The sequence below is a fragment of the Ictidomys tridecemlineatus genome, chromosome 15, assembly GCF_052094955.1.
Source record: "Ictidomys tridecemlineatus isolate mIctTri1 chromosome 15, mIctTri1.hap1, whole genome shotgun sequence".
In the NCBI taxonomy this organism is placed as follows: Eukaryota; Metazoa; Chordata; class Mammalia; order Rodentia; family Sciuridae; genus Ictidomys; species Ictidomys tridecemlineatus.
Window position 1 is genome coordinate 26,723,885 of NC_135491.1, and position 16,888 is coordinate 26,740,772.

The 16,888-nt window shown below is 34.1% G+C and overlaps 1 protein-coding gene across 4 annotated transcripts in view; it reads right to left on the minus strand.

The window, feature by feature from the left end:
- Nucleotides 1-1,262: 1,262 nt before the first annotated feature.
- The window catches only part of Neto2 (neuropilin and tolloid like 2), a 62,488-nt gene continuing 46,862 nt past the window's right edge, over nt 1,263-16,888 (minus strand). For all 4 annotated transcript variants that reach the window (XM_040279095.2, XM_005318144.3, XM_005318143.3 and 1 more), the window contains exons 8-9: nt 7,951-8,064; nt 1,263-6,778 (exon numbers count right to left, since the gene is read on the minus strand). In XM_040279095.2, the coding sequence (XP_040135029.1) occupies nt 6,198-6,778; nt 7,951-8,064 (695 nt within the window). In that variant the 3' untranslated portion in view covers nt 1,263-6,197. The remainder of the gene's footprint in view (nt 6,779-7,950; nt 8,065-16,888) is intronic.

Sequence of the window (16,888 nt, forward strand, 5' to 3'; positions counted from 1 at the left end):
CATCTATTGACATGATCATATAATTTTTATCTTTAATATATTGACATGATGAATTACATTATTGATTTCCAAATGTTGAACCAACCTTGCATCCCTGGGATGAACCCTACTTGATCATGACACACTATCCTTTTAATTTTTTTTATTCAGTTTGCCAGAATTTTTGCATCTCTGATCATCAGTGATATTGATCTGAAGTTTTCTTTCCTCGATGTGTCTTTGTCTGGCTTAGGTATCAGGGTGATACTACCTTTATAGAGTTTGGAAGGGTTTGTAGGAACTTCTGAATTCAACAGGACAATGTTATTGTTGGAAGAATAAAACAATTTAAAAACAATGGCTTATCCCAGGTATGGTAGTGCATCTCTGTAATCCCAGCGACTTGGGAAGCTCACGCAGGAAGATCACAGGTCAAATTTAGTCTCAGCAACTTAGCAAGACCCTGTCTGAAAACCAATAACAAGTGCTGGGGATGTAGCTAAGTGGTTAAGTACCCCTGGGTTCAATTCCCAGTACCAAACCAAAACCAAAATCAAACAAAAAAATCCCATCTTGGTTCAATACCTAGATTTCTGATGAAAATTTCATCTAGCAATCAGCAGCTACTCCAAACTTTTCAATAAAATATTTATTTATTGGCTCAGATGTCCAAAGGCATCAGATGTTTTAGAGTATGACAAAGCTTTAAAGATGAGAGCTCTTTTAAATACAACCAATTTCTTGATCGTAAATAATGCACAAAGTAAAACTGCTCTTTAACTACTTGTAAAGACAGTGGCACTGTTTTTTCTTTCTTCTTTCTTTGCTCCTTGATCTGGACCTGATGATTGTAAAAGTCAGGAGTTTGAACCTTCCTTTGCTTTCCTCTCTATGTAAGGTCTTGAGGCCTACTCATTCATCTTTACAAAGTGATGGCTGTGACCAAGGCATTGCTCACCTCAAGAGGACAGCTTGGTTCTTAATACTCACTCTGCAAGTTCTCATTGCCACCTCAGTGACTAGATGTAGCAGAGTGGGTCCTAGCAGCAGCTGAAAATTTTAAAGTTCATCTTCTTTTGAAGATTAATTTGAAAGCATAAAATGGTTTCTAAGTGATAGACCAAGGTTGCTTTTTAAAAACGTCACAACTATGATTATTTAACTTGGGAAGCTATTAGATAGGAAATGCTAACTTTGCCCTAGAAGTACAAATTCTACTGCCTGAAGTGGCCTACATTCTCTGCCACTTCTAGAGACTTTAGAAACAAAAGCAAACAAGGAAATCAAAACACAAGTTTTTATTTTAGTTCAAGGGTTAAAATTCCTTACTATAAAGTGCTAAGTTGGAGATTAAGTGTATAAACTAAACATGCACCCTAGTATTATCTTCTTGGGCTTTTGTAATCATTAAACCAATTGCAGAAACATATAAAGTGTATGAAAAAGTGAGTAAAGGAGAGCAAATTATTAATACATGCATATAAAACACAGATAATTAATTTTGCAGGAAAGTTAGAAAAAAAAATCCAAGGTCAATTTGTCATTTACAGTGGCTCAGATTCAAATCATTCTCCAAAACTCAAGTGATATAGCACACAAAATGTTTAATTTCCACAATATACATTGCTTTCTTTGGATTTTGAAAAATCATAAAAGCAGTCACACTGAAGCTCTGTCTGATCAAGCCCATGTTAACAATTGTTCATTGAGAAGTCATAGTAATTGCTTGCAGAGTTTGCAGGTGCCAAGGAATCATGGTAACAAACCCATAGAACAACACTGTTACATAAATAAAAACAAGGAAAATGTGTTTTAAAAAAATTACATTTTAAATCAAAATGATTGACAAGCTATACATGGAATACTTGGGCTGCTGTTTAGAACTGCTAGACTTTTAAAACTTCCAGCCAGCAAAAACAGGGATAAGAAGGCACAAGAAAAGAGCACTGGATAGGGTTGGGAGATGTGGGTACTCACTCCACTTCTTTGGGCTTCAGTTTTATATTAACGAATCTGGATCAGATAATCTTTCTTAGATCTTTAAAAACACTAAAACCCCAAATTCCTTCTGGATCTAATCAGTACAATTCAAGGCATATTGTTTTTAGTACTTGTAATAAAGTAACATGAGCAATACTGCAGACATATTTATTTTGCAATGAAAGCATAATCCCCTTGAGAATTATTCCTAAATTACAACCAGGCTTTCTCCATTCTGTAACATCAGTTGATAGACTCCTGAAATAAGAAAGCATCTTTCTCATCAGACAATAACTATAAAAATATTTAGTGGCAGACATTTATTTTCTTTATTTTTATTTTTTAAAGATATAGTGAATTTTTTTGAGAGAGAGAGAGAGAGAGAGAGAGCACGAGAGAGCGAGAGAGCATTTTAATATTTATTTTTTAGTTTTTGGCGGACACAACATCTTTGTTTGTATGTGGTGCTGAGGATTGAACCCGGGCCGCACGCATGCCAGGTGAGCACACTACCGCTTGAGCCACATCCCCAGCACAAGTGACAGACATTTATGAAGTTCTTTTTAAAAAATTCTTTGTAGTTGTAGATGGACACAATGCTTTTGTTTATTTTTATGTGGTGCTAAGCAATGTACCCAGTGCCTCACACCTGCAAGGCAGGTGCTACAGCCCCAGGCCTTAAGAAGTTCTTTTAATGCCCAATAATTATATGAAGCATGATAAAGATTCCGACATTGAAATTGGTTAAGTCAAAGTTAAAGGAGACTTTTCATGTCTTTGTCATGTGAAATGTGAAAATCTTTTGCTTTTTGTTAAACCTCTAGATTATTTTCCTCCCAGAAAACACTGTTTTATTCCTATATACTTGAGAGGTTGGGATGAATAGGTTTCTTCCAATTTGTGGGCTTGTGGGGATTGATTTCTTGTGTTAAATTTGGGATGCAAGATAATGACAATATAGGTACACTTGAGTAGTGTTCCTGAATTGAAGAAATTTCCTCCATCCATTTTGTGCTCTTTTAGAAGATGTGTTTAACATTGGAGTACTATGAAGGGCTGAAATAACTTCCATAAGATGCCAAATTTTGTCTTTTATTACTAAAACCTATGGCTTTCACTATAGTAAATAATTTGTAAAGTTTTCCCAATGATCTCAAAGAGTAAAAATCACACACACACACACACACACACACACACACACACGGGGGGGGGGGAGTAGCAAGCATTAGCATTATTCTGATAATGATGCCTAAAATATTAGTTCCACTCTCGTCTTAATAGATAAAATGTTTGACTCAGAAATGAGATCCAAGGCTTGCCTATAGTTCAATGAAGGCATATAATACAGTTTAAGCTACTGATCACTTGGTTCTTTAGTTCTATCTCTGCAAACAGAAAACAATGTTACTAGATCACATTAAAATTATGCCTTTACTAGGTTAAGATTTATCATTACAACCTATTCTTGCAGTTTTTATCTTTCTTAAATGTTGGGGAAATTTCCTTTTAAAAGATACTCAAGTCCTACAGAAACTAGCCCATGGTGGCAAGTTTGTGCTTTCTACTGAAAAAAAGAAAACCTTTTTCATTTTAGCAGCCAGAAAATTTAGAATCAGATTTACTGTTCAAGCTTTACTTGCTAAGTTGTGTGAAACCATGTATTTCTATTCTGTTTTAATACTCAATGTCATATGGGTGTGATGATGCATACCTATAATTTCAGTGACTTGGGAGACTGAGACAGGAGGACTGCAAGTTTGGAGCCAGTCTCTGCAACTTAACATTCAATGTCTTCTTCAAAGGCTCCCTATTTTGTAGATCTCTTTAAGTCCTTTCAAAACAGGATACAAATTCCAAAAATAAAAACATAGGGGCTGGTATTGTGGCTCAGTGGCAGAGTGCTTGCCTTGCACCTATGAGGCACTGGGTTCGATCCTCAGCACCACATAAAAATAAATAAATAAAATATAAAGGTATTATGTCCATCTACAACTAAAAAAAAAAAATAGTTACAAGTGACCATCAATAATATAGTTAGGCATTTCCTACTCTAATCTAGAGGTTAAGGATGAATTTACCAGCTATTGTATAATAAATAAAATTTCATGTAGAAAATATGCTAAACTCTTTCATCATCCTAACAAGATCACAGTTGTTATATTAACAAGAATTTATTTACTACATTGTTCAAATATTGGCTGGTCTAAGTTACCTACTAAAATCAAAAGGCCTACTCAGCTTGTGAAACAAGTTATCGAATTTCTCTGGTATTAGTTCATTGAAAATCTTTTTTTAATTTTTTTATTTTTTAATTGTTGATAGACCTTTATTTTATGTATTTATATGTGGTGCTGAGAATCGAACCCAGTGCCCCATACATGCCAGGCACGTGCACTACTGCTGAGCCCCAGCCCCTCATTAAGTCTTCTGAGTTGTATTTTTAAGAGAGGAAATTATGATGACTTAAAAAAATTAAATCATGAATATACTATGTGTAAGTTATCTTCTCGATATAAAATACTTTTTTAAAAATAAAAAAATGTGATATAGGAAACACTGAGGCAGTAATGTGTCACAGCATTCACTAATCTGAAAGAACATATCTATGTAAAAGAATGAATGAATGAAACCAGTGAAACCTCAACTTCTCATTTCATTGAGAATTTACTACAAGAAATGTAAAAAATGAGAATTTACCTCTTATAAATGACATGTCTCTCTATTAGTTACAATTCAATAAATGGACTTCATTCCACATATATCTTAAGACCCAAAATATCAGTGCCATAAATAACATGATTGAATGATCATGTAACAATGCATATTTTAATAAGATGTGTAGTGATTTAGAGCAATAAATATCATACAGTGAAAGATTTATCACAAACTAAATACAGCAACAAAAGGAAAGAGAAAGCCTATGTACACATTACCAAGGTCTTTATAATAAATTATGGGTGTACAGTTCCAACAAAGCATGTTTGTATACAAAGCTGCTAATGTGAACACTGAAAGAAATCTTCATGTAGGTCTTTCATCTTGACTTAATAGTTTGTACAGTATCAAATAATATCAAAAAAGTCTAAAAAAACACAAATGAGTTATGTTTATAAATTATTGTTTTATATACCATAAAAAAAATAAGGTCAAAAGTGCAGTTTAAAAAAAAGTTGAAATTGGTATTCTTGATAAGAGTTAGAAAAATGTGCTGTCCTAAGAAAGAAGCAATCAAAAGGCTTTCACAGTTTCTTAGGAATTTTCCTTTAACTCTCACAGAATCTTGGGTTACCAAATGTCAAAAGATAAACCAATACAAAGGAAGTAATCTTCTTACAAAAATAATAGGAAATGTAGTTTTGGGGATGAGAAACACTGTAAATAAACACAATTATAGCTCTCCCCACAAGTGAATTAAATGACTGTCTACTGGAATGAATGGGCTGTCACTGAATGTGACCAAATGTAGGCGATTCCAAAGATTTGCTAGACATTTTTGTCTTTCTCAAATTTTTAGTCATAACTGGTAAGGTGCATATATCTCAGGATCATGAAGTTTACTAGTATAATACAACAGAGATAAGGTATGATTTAAAGGCGAAAATTATATCATCTATTTCTCATAGAAAATAAGGACTAACAATCCAGTAATTAAAAGGCAGTAGTGTAAAAATTAGTGTAGAAAAACAGAACTAAATTAGCTGTATTTTGACAAGTTTAACAACAAATGCCTGTGTTGAGGTAAGTGGTATATTAACCACTTATTAGGATACAGTAATGGCAAAACTACAGGCATATAAAACAAATAATAGAAAAGAAAAATAAGAGGAATATAAAGACAAACCTTATTTTTAAGTTTATTATGGGTTCAAAATATTGGCAGAGCTTTATCAGTCAAGAGCAGTATTTCTGATGCTAAAACTAACAGGCAGCCTGAGCCTGGCCCAACACCACCAATGCCCCTCTTCACCTGCTATGTAACTGGTGATGATTTTGTTTATATGACATCAAGCAACATATGATGATTATTTTTTTTCCTACCAAATGTATTAAGTTCCTTTGTTTGGCTTAACATAGAGACTGCCTGAGATGATAAAAATGTCATCAATGTGATAGGGAAATGGAAAATGAATGTCTTCCTAGTTTGACAGGAAAATAGAGTTGGTTACTGAAATCAGAATGGCTGCTCTGTAGGTTGCATACATACATACTTAATAATTAATATCACCTTTAGTAGAAGATTAAAAGTCGATGGATATGGATGCTTGTGCAGAATCTTCTCGCCCCCTGACATAAATTTCACAAGGAATCTCCTCCATTACTCTGTCTTCTAGGGCCTGTTCAGGGCACTCATGTGCCTGTTTGAAAGTGTAACTACTTTTTTTGAAGGTGCTATTAAACGTTTTCATTGGCTGTGGTTGTGCAAAATCATTTCGGAAAGGAAGTTCCATGGAACTGAGGTTGGTCCTGCTTTGTTTGACACTGGATGCTTGCGATCCACAGTGATGGTCATGAATGCACCGGGAGGCAGTGGAGGAGCGCCGCATCTTCTGGTAGTTGTCCAATTCTTCTGACAAGTCTGCCAGGTCTGCAGAAATCTCTTTGTCCCTTAGTGAAAATAGTTCATAATGAGGAGGATCAAACACTTCTTGGAACCCAGTTTTATTAAAAGCAGTTTTACAAGCCATGACCTTTTTTCGGGGCTGTTTCACTTGTACTAAAATAGAAATAATGAGAAGAACCAAGACAATTCCTGATGTAATGCCAATAATTGTCCCATGAGTTTTAGTGATCTGTTCAAATAGTCCAGCTTTTTTCTTTTCTGTAGAAAAAGAAAGAGAAACATTAAGCTTTTCAAAATTCATTAAGAGAAGTCCTGGAACAAACTGGTAAAGGATTTTTAGGAAAAGCAGAATATAGGTCAAATATATCACAGACAATGCAACTGAAAATTAAGCTTTTAAACAAACACAACAATCCTAGCCTTATGATCTCTGGGCAAAAACAACAATCCTGGGTTATGATCTCTGGGTAAAGTAACTAATCACAATATGACTAGACAGGTTACAAAAAAAGTACTTGGTTACTTTGCTGAAAGGTATAGAAAAGCTTACAACTTGCAAATCAAATTGGATGCATTAATATAGAAAATGCCGAAATAAATATTCTTATTTTATCAAGTTTAACTTTCTGCTATATGGTAGGTTTGACCAACTGCTATGTTTAAGCATATCAACAAGATTTATACTGATGACCACCAGGAAAAGAGAACAAATAAGATCTAACTAGCCACCAAAATGTTATCATGGTCTACTGTTTTTGAATGATTACCTGAAAATATTTCATGTCAAGTACTTAATACAGCCATGTCACATTATATCACCTTTTCATAGATATTTATTGAACACTTGGGAGGATGAAAGGTAGATAAATCTTAGTTCTGACATACTGCTTTGACAACCAACTGGCAAGCGTTCAACAGTTATCACAAGCCATATTTATCTTTCAGAGGATATAGATTGGAAATATAGCAAAGCAGATTTGATGAAATTAAAAGCAGTTCTTTGAATGGGTCTGCTCTTATATTGTAAACCTGAATCTATTAGTTGATTTTTATTATAGTGTTTCCATATAACTTAAAAAAGAATAAAAGGCTGTCCTCTAAATTATTTTCACAATTAATTTAGGTATCTTTAGAACACAAATGACAGATTTCAACCACAATAAGAAAATAAAACAAGGGCAAGAAATATGACAACTTTTGAACAACTTAAGATAAAAACATACTCTAAACAAAAAACTGCTTTTGTTGAGAATAAGTGTTTGTCTTTGCTTTTACCACATCCCAGAGGTCTATTATCCATGAAAAAAAGTCTCCATTTCTGCAAGTAGTTATACTAAGCACTGTTGTACAAAAAGAACATTTTAAGTCTTCCTTAATGAAAGGCAACAGTCACTCTTTCTCAAAACAGTTGGCTTTTGCCTTGGACTCACCTTTACAATGATTTTCATCCCAAGGGTATGCACAGTTTTGAACACCATTACAGACTAAAGAATTATTGATGCACATGTTGCTATGGCAAAAGAAAGTGCTGCCTGTACAGGGAGCTGTAGGAAAAAAGAAAACTGTTTTGTTAAGAGCAGAGACATGCAGATTACAAATCCACCTCAATTTGTTTTATGCTTGAGAATATTTCAAAGGCTTTTCCATGAACGAATTCTGCTACACAAACAATAAGAGAAAGGTCAATATTCTCTGATGCTGGCTCATGCAAACTTTTTCTAATGCTGACCATCTAAAGGTCATTTTTAGTGTAAAGACTGTATGAATGTATTTCCCATAGTTCTTACAGAACTTCTATGTGGTTTAGTAAATTTTTTTTCAAAACTTTAAACTACAATTTAAACTACAATGTTTGTAGGGTGTCTTTGACACCCTACGTGTGTTGCTGGTGGGAATGCAAAATGGTGCAGCTGACATGGTTCAAACTGCCTGGTGATTCCTCCAAAAGGCAAACACAGAATTACCTTATGATCTAGCAATTCTACAAGGTTATGTAACTATAATGATTAAAAGCAGTATCTCAAGAAGATACTTCCACATCAGTGTTCACAGCAGCATTACTCATACCAGCCAACAAGGTATGTCCACAGACAAATGAATTGGTTAAATAAAATGTGGTATACATAGACAACATTACTCAGTCATGCAAATAAATGCAATTGTGTCACATGCTATGACATGAAAAAAGTTTGAAAACATGCTAAGTGAAATAAGTGAAATATTTCATTTTGCAAAATTATTTGTATGATCATTTATTTTATGACAAACATGTATGATCCTACTTTTAAGAGGTACCTAGAGAGGCAAATTCATAGAAAGTACAACAGAAGTTAATAGGGGCTGAGGAAAAAGGAGAATGGGGGATTAATATTTAATGGGTACAGAATTTCAGTTTGGAGTGATGAGAAAGTTCACGAAATAGTGGCAATGACTGTGCAGCAATGTGAATGTACTTAATGCCACTGATATTCACATAAAATTGAAAATTTTATGTTATGAATATTTAATTATAGCAAAAATGGAAAAAAGTGCCTTCTCTGAATTAAAACAATTAAATTTTTTTTTAATTATTTTTGAGGTGCTGGGAGATAAAACCTAGGGCTTTTTAAAAAAGTTTTTAGATGTTGATGAAGTTTTATTTTATTCATTTATTTATATGTGGTGCTGAGAATTGAACCCAGTGTCTCACACATGCTAGGCAAGTACATCCTTCGTCCGTGCTCTAACACCGAGAACACACCTAGTTCCAAACAATATAAAGACACTAAATATATGTGCCATGTAATTTCATATTTTGTATAAGTTGTTCTTTCAGCCCTGAATGCCATCTTCCCTTCATGATGACCACCTACTCATTCCTAAAGATGATCTCAAATGTGACCCACTCTGAAAAATCCCCTTAATTCTCCCAGGTGGCTGGTCACTCCTGTGTGTTCTGTCATACTTCACCTATTCTACTTGGCACTTCTTGTATATGTAAACATCTGTAATAATGGATTATGTGTTTATGTTTGTTATAAAATAAAGCTCTCCACTGGAGATAAAAATCTAACATAATAGTATAAAGCACCTCAATGAAGGATGCACACACAAAAAAATCTTGAAGTAGCTTAATATTTTCCTATAGTAAACAAGATTGTAGAGGTACAAAAGCAGCCCAAAGCCTTCACAAGTCTTCTAAAATTATAATTGGACAAAATGTATTTCATGCCTAAAGACTCCGTTTTTGATTTTCAGAAAATACATGCTTTATCAAGGAAGAAACATTTTTAGACATTGTTTTAAACATTCCTTCTCATGATTAAAAAAACCTAAAATTTTACTGGACAATGATTGTTTTCTATAAACATTACTGTCTTAATAAATATACAATGAACCTCATGAAAATATAGCCATGAGTTTAAAAAATTTTTTCTCGAACGAGAAGACTCTCTCTTTAGGGTATAGTTTTAGGAAGTTTTGAAATACCTGACTCCTACTGGAGTATATTAACAATAATAAAATTGAGTATTTTGGTATTCACTTGCCACATCTCCTTTGTCTTTCTCAACTGGCTCTGAATATAGGCTGGAAAATTAGGCATGTATTGGGTCCTCAGAACACCCTAAACAAAATCTGATTGTTGAAGAGTGAACATCCAAAACTGCTTTGCTATTAGAGATTCTCTCCCTGTGCCTCAGCTTCCTCCTTTAAAATGAATAGAAGAGTGTACAGTGTGTCTTAGATTTCTGGTTCTAAGATTTGATCAGACTATAAAATTAGTGGTCTTAGTCTGTACTTTGGTTCTTAATTTAAGTGCAAAAAAAGTATACAATAATTTATTTAGAGACTGTTAACTTGTCAAAATAGCATCATTAAAACAAATATTTCTGATTTAAGTAGATTAATTTCAAGTAATGAAATAGAAAACACCATCAAAAGCCTACCAACCAAGAAAAGCCCAGGAGTAGATGGATTCTCAGCTGAATTCTACAAGACTTTCGAAGAAGAATTAACACCAATATGCTTCAAAGTACTCCATGAAACAGAAAAGGAGGGAACCCTTCCAAACTCATTCTGTGAGGTTGATATCACCCTGATAGCAAAACCAGACAAAGACCCATCAAGGAAAGAATACTTTAGACCAATAACCCTGATGAACACAGATGCAGAAATTCTCAATGACAAATCATATACAAAAACATTAAAAAGACAGTGCACCATGATCAAGTGGGATTCATCCCAGTGATGCAGGGTTAATTCAACATACGGAAATCAATAAATGTAATACATCATATTAATAGATTTAAAACAAGATCTCAAAACAACATCATCTCAATAGATGCAGAAAAAGCATCTGAGAAAATATAGCACACCTACATGTTCAAAACACTAGAAAAACTAGGGATGGTAGGAACATACCTCAACATTGTAAAAGCTATATATGCTAAACCCAAGACTAGCATCATTCTAAATGGAGAAAAATTGAAAGCATTTCCACTTAAAACTGGAAGAAAACAAGGATGTACTCTTTCACCAATTCTATTCAACATCATCCTTGAAACTCTAGCCAGAGCAATTAGACAGAAGAAAGAAATTAAATGGATACAAATAGGTAAAGAAGAACTCAAACTATCACTATTTGCTGAAAACATGATTCTATAAGATCCAAAAAATCCCACCAGAAAATTTCTAGAATTAATAAATAAATTCAGAAAAGTAGCAGGATATAAAATCAACACCCATAAAATCAAACTCATTCCTATACATCAGCGAAGAATCCACTGAAAGAGAAATTAGGAAAACTACTTCATTCACAGTGAAAACTACAGAACACTAAAGAAAGAAATTGAAGAAAACCTCAGAAGATGGAAAGACCTCCTATGCTCCTGGATAGGCAGAATTAATATAGTCTAAATGGCCATACTACCAAATACAGATTTAATGTAATTCCTATTAAAATCCAAAGGACATTCTTCACAGAATTAGAAAAAGCAATCATGAAATTTATTTAGAAAAATAAGAGACCCAGAATAGCTTTTAGCACTTCTTAGCAAGAAAGGTGAAGCAGGAAGCATCATAATACCAGACCTTAAACTAAACTACAGAGCTATAGTAATAAAAATGGCATGGTATTGGCACCAAAATAGACATGTAATTAGACATGTAGACCAATGGAACAGAATAGAGGACACAGAGACAACCCCACATAAAATATGGTTATGTCATACTAGACAAAAGTGCCAAAAAACATGCACTGGAGAAAAGATAGTCTATTCAATAAATGGTGCTGGCAAAACTGGAAATCCATATGTACCATAATGAAATTAAACCTCTATCTCTCACCCTGCACAAAAATCAACTCAAAGTGGACCAAAGACTTAGGCACTAGAACAGAGACCCTGTGCCTAACAGAAGAAAAAAGAGGCCCAAATTTTTACCACATTGGCCTAGGATTTGACTTCATTAATAAGACTCCTAAAGCTCAAGAAGTAAAATCAAGAGTTAAATGGGATAGATTCAAATTAAAAAGCTTTTTCTCAGCAAAGGAAACAATTAATAAAAGTGAGGAGAGAGCCTACAGTTTGGGAGAAAGTCTTTACTACAACCAATTCCAATAAAGCATTAATCTCTAGGATACATAAAGAACTCAAAAAACTTAACACACACAAAAAACCCAATAGCCCAATCAATAAATGGGCTAAGGAACTGAACAGACACTTCACAGAAGAAGAAATACAACTGATCAACAGATATATGAAAAAGTGTTCAACATCTCTAGCAATTAGAGAAATGCAAATCAAAACTACTCTACGATATCATCTCACTCCTGTCAGAATGGCAATCATTAAGAATGACAGGCAACAATAAATGCTGGCTAGCATTTGATGAAATAAGTACACTCACACACTGCTGATGGGACTGCAAATTAGTGCAACCACTATGGAAAGCATTATGGAGATTCCTCAGAAAACTGGGAATGGAACCACCATTTGACCCAGCTATCCCATTCCTGGTTCATACCCAAAGGACTTAAAATCAGCATACTATAGCGATGCAGTCACATCAATGTTTATAGCAGCTCAATTCACAATAGCTAGACTATGAAACCAACCTAGGAGTCCCTCAATAGATAAATGGATAAAGAAAATGTGGTATATAAACCTAATGGAATAATACTCAGGTTTAAAGAAGAATAAAATTATGGAATTTGCCAGTAAATGGTTGGAGCTGGAGAATATCATGCTAAGAAAAATAAGCCAATCCCCAAAAAAACAAAGGCCGAATGTTTTCTCTAATATGTGGATGCTAATTCACAATAAGATAGGGGGCACTAGGGAAGAATAGAGTTACCTTAAATTAGGTAGAGGGAAGTGATGAGAGGGGAGAGGAGGGAATGTGGGGATAGGAAAGATAGTAGAATGAAACAGACATTATTACTGTATGTGTATATGTGACTACCTGACCAATATGATTCTGCAACATGTATATTTAGAAAAATGAGAAATTATATCCCATCTATGTATGATATATCAAATTGCATGAATGCACTACTGTCATGTATCACTAATTAAAACAAATAAAAATTTTAAGAAAAAAAACAACAAATATTTCAGGCTGGAGCTGTAGCTCAGCAGTAGCATGTATGAGGCACTGGGTTCGATCCTCAGCACCACACAAAAATAAACAAATAAAATAAAGGCATTCTGTCCATCTGAAACTACAAAAAAATTAAAAACAAAACAACAAATATTTCATGATTCTTAAAAAATAGCAGATAGTTTTAAAGCCCATCACAAAGACAACAGGTATTAGTTATACAATTAAGTGATTAGATGAGGGCAGGAAAGTCAATGAAAATGTAAGGTGGTATTTTATTTACTTTGGAAAACCTGCTAGTGTACTATTTCAGCTGTGTCAGAGATATCATAAAACCATATTATACAAATGAGTGCACTTTAAAATATAAAAAATAGCCTAGAAAAAACCCCAGCAATTTTGAGTTCCTCATTTCCACAAACTGCAGTTCTGTTTTTATTTTCACCATAATTCTATTATACTTGCTATTATAATTCTACAACCTATTTAATCTATTTCACAACTAGGGATGCAGGGAAGATAAGCCATTTTCAAGACAAGCTGAATGAGGTTATAAGTAGCACTGTGGCTGGGCATGTGTGGTGGTACACACCTGTTATCCCAGTTATTTGGAAAGGTGATGTAGGAGGATCCCAGTCAACCTAGGTAACTTAGCAAGACCATGTCTCAAAACAAACAAACAAAAAAACACTGTAGATTCTTGGTATTCTGATTAATAACATTCTCAGAATATTATGTAACCTCAATTTTATGGCTCTCTTTTTAACTTTTTTAAAGAGAGAGAGAGAGAATTTTTTTAATATTTATTTTTCAGTTTTTGGTGGACACAACATCTTTATTTTTATGTGGTGCTAAGGATCGAACGCAGTGCCCCACGCATGCCAGGTGAGCGCATTACCGCTTGAGCCACATCCCCAGGCCACCTACAAGGTTTTTTGCTCCATGTTCCTTACTGTTTGAACAATGAGAAGAAAATACCTTCAGATTTTATTAAAGATTCTTTCTAACTGCTCTCCATACTATTTAACACAATTAGAAAGCAGCATTGATGTTATCAGATTTTGTTTTGTAAAAATTTTAAAATTACAAATATGTTAAGCTTTATGATTTTTCATTGGATCAGCAAAGCTTTTAAAATGAGTCATGGTGCCAGTTATAGATATAGAATGCTAATGAACTCCTTCAATTCCAAAAGATACTAAAATGGCTGAACTGTAGGTCTTTATGGGTAATGGACAAATAATAATAGTGCTAGTTATGAACTGCTCTTTACTTATAGCCTGAGGACTCTTTTCTGCCTTCACTCATGAGTAGGTCACAGACAGAAGAGGAGGGTTAGGGTTTCAGCTCCACTCGACTTTTGATGAGATGTGGCAGTGATGCTGAACAATGGTTCTGTCCTTCAACTAGGCCTGCAGGGGACCTGCAGGCAATATGTCACTGAAAATCACATTCTGAAGTTAGTTTAACAAAAATATCCTCTGCTGCTTTCACAGTTCTAGTCCTAGAAATTATTTTCCTAAAACCACATTCTTTCTTAAAGAGTGAAGTACATATTAGTATTCAGTGCCTGGGAAGAAGTTAAACATATCCTGATTGCTATTCTATATTATCTATCTTAGCAAAGTTTTACTATTTTAGTCACATCTCCCATGGGTAAGCAGGAAGTGAACTTCTCAAGCAAAATTAGCCCATTTATATAAACCTCTTCTTAAATATTGTTTTCATGGATGGATTCATAACAATTACAAATCATTAACAGCTTAGAGAAGAACAAAAGAAGTAGTTCAACAATTTGAACTGATGGTAAGTCTTACTGTCTTGAGCTCTAATGTGCTTATCAAGTCGAGCTTTTCAGACTAGGATTTGTTTTTTATAACAGTTGTGAAATCCTTTATTTTGATCACACTATTTTTTTTGGGGGGGTTTCCTCTTGTTCTTAGGTAATGAAACTAAATTTGAGAATGTGGAACTGTGTCTACTGAAGCATATGATTCAATCTTAGATTAGTGAATATAAAGATATCATTTGAGGGAGGCTTTCCCCTGTTTAGATTTAAAAACATTTTCTCATGTAAGATTTAGATTAGCATTGCCCAGAAATCTGTGATCCAAAAAATGTGAGCAAGTAGCCACATTAGAGAGTAAAAAAGTAAAATTAACATTACTAATCTAGTTTATTTAAACCAACATATCTTTGCAGAAGAGTTAATATAGCAGCCTGAGGCTGCTCCTTTAGAAAACTGCTTGCAAGGTTGGCCCTTTGCTGCCACCTCTGAATTTGGCTTTTCTCCTTTCCCTAACAGATAAAGGCAGTTCACAATGCTTACAGTTTGGTTGAACAATGTTATTTATGTCCAAACACTTGCTTTCAATCTGTATGCTAGGACTTTTGGTACATGTAAGCCTGAAGGTGCCCATATGACCAGACTCCAATAAAAACACTGGGTACTGTTTAAGCAGAAACACTGTATCCATGTTACTGCATCTTTTTAAAAAAAAAAAAAAAAGATTTTTTTTTTAGTTGTATATGGACACAATATTATTTATTTATTTATTTATTTGTATGGGGGTGCAGAGGATTGAACCCAGTGCCTCACACATGCTAGGCAAGTACTGTACCACTGATCCACAACCCCAGCCCTGCATCTTGGTTTCTTGAGAAACAACATGCTCTGATGTCTATTCTAGAAGGCAGCAATCATAAGAAGCCTGTGCAAGGATTTTCCAGGCTCAAGACACAAAATCTTCTTCCCCTGAAGACCTATTATACATCCTTTCTCTAATCATTCTGAGCTGTGAGTACAAATATATGGTATTGGGAAGCTTTGAAACAGTGTTCAAAATATTTTCATTTTAACATGTAATAAATCAAAGTATCATTAATGTGATATTTTACATACTTTACTTCATTCCAAGTCTTTGAATCTAGGATATATTTTTATAATTGTAGCACATACCTATTTATATTGGTCACATTACAGGAGCTCAACAGCTAGCTACATGTGGCTAAAGGACAGACAGTACACTGAACAGCAAAGGTAGAGTTGTCTGGAGTAATAAATAAACTAAGGAGAAAAGTAAGAAGGCTAAAAGATTTTGTTAAATTTGTCTTTGTATAAAGCACTGATTTGTACCTATCTGAAATAGAGAAATAACCTCTGTACAGCTGCTTTGTATTTTTTAATTTTGAAAGTTATCAAATTAAAAATATATTTTCAGAAATAAACTCAGATTATATCCACCGTACAAAAAGCAGCAGTAGCACAATTAACTCATGGCAAATACCACGGCTGATTCCTGACATCTGTAACTGGCCAAGGAACTCACAATGTCCAAACAACAGAACCCTGCGCCCTTTTATCTGCTCAGTTTTTACTTTCCAAGACAGCCAACAAAAAGTGGTAAGTATCTATTGACTCATTTTTGCTGTCCTTTCACTCTTCATTGGTCATCAAATCATGTTGACTCTGTCTCTGTAACTCTTCTTTATTCTCAATGTTCCAGCTTTCTTCAGACCTTCATGACTTCCTACCTTGACTACAGAAGTAACTTCTAATGAGTCTCCATGCATCATGTAAAGCACAGCTTTGACTGTTATTTTTTAATACTTTTTAAAATTTGTAGATAAATGCAATACCTTTATTTAATTTATCTGATGCTGAGGATAGAACCCACAAGTGTTCCACCACTGAGCCACAACCTAACGTAACCTAACCCTGATTATGTTATTTTGCAGTACAAAATTCCCAGATTTCTATAAAGTCTAAATTTAATCTTTAATTTCAAA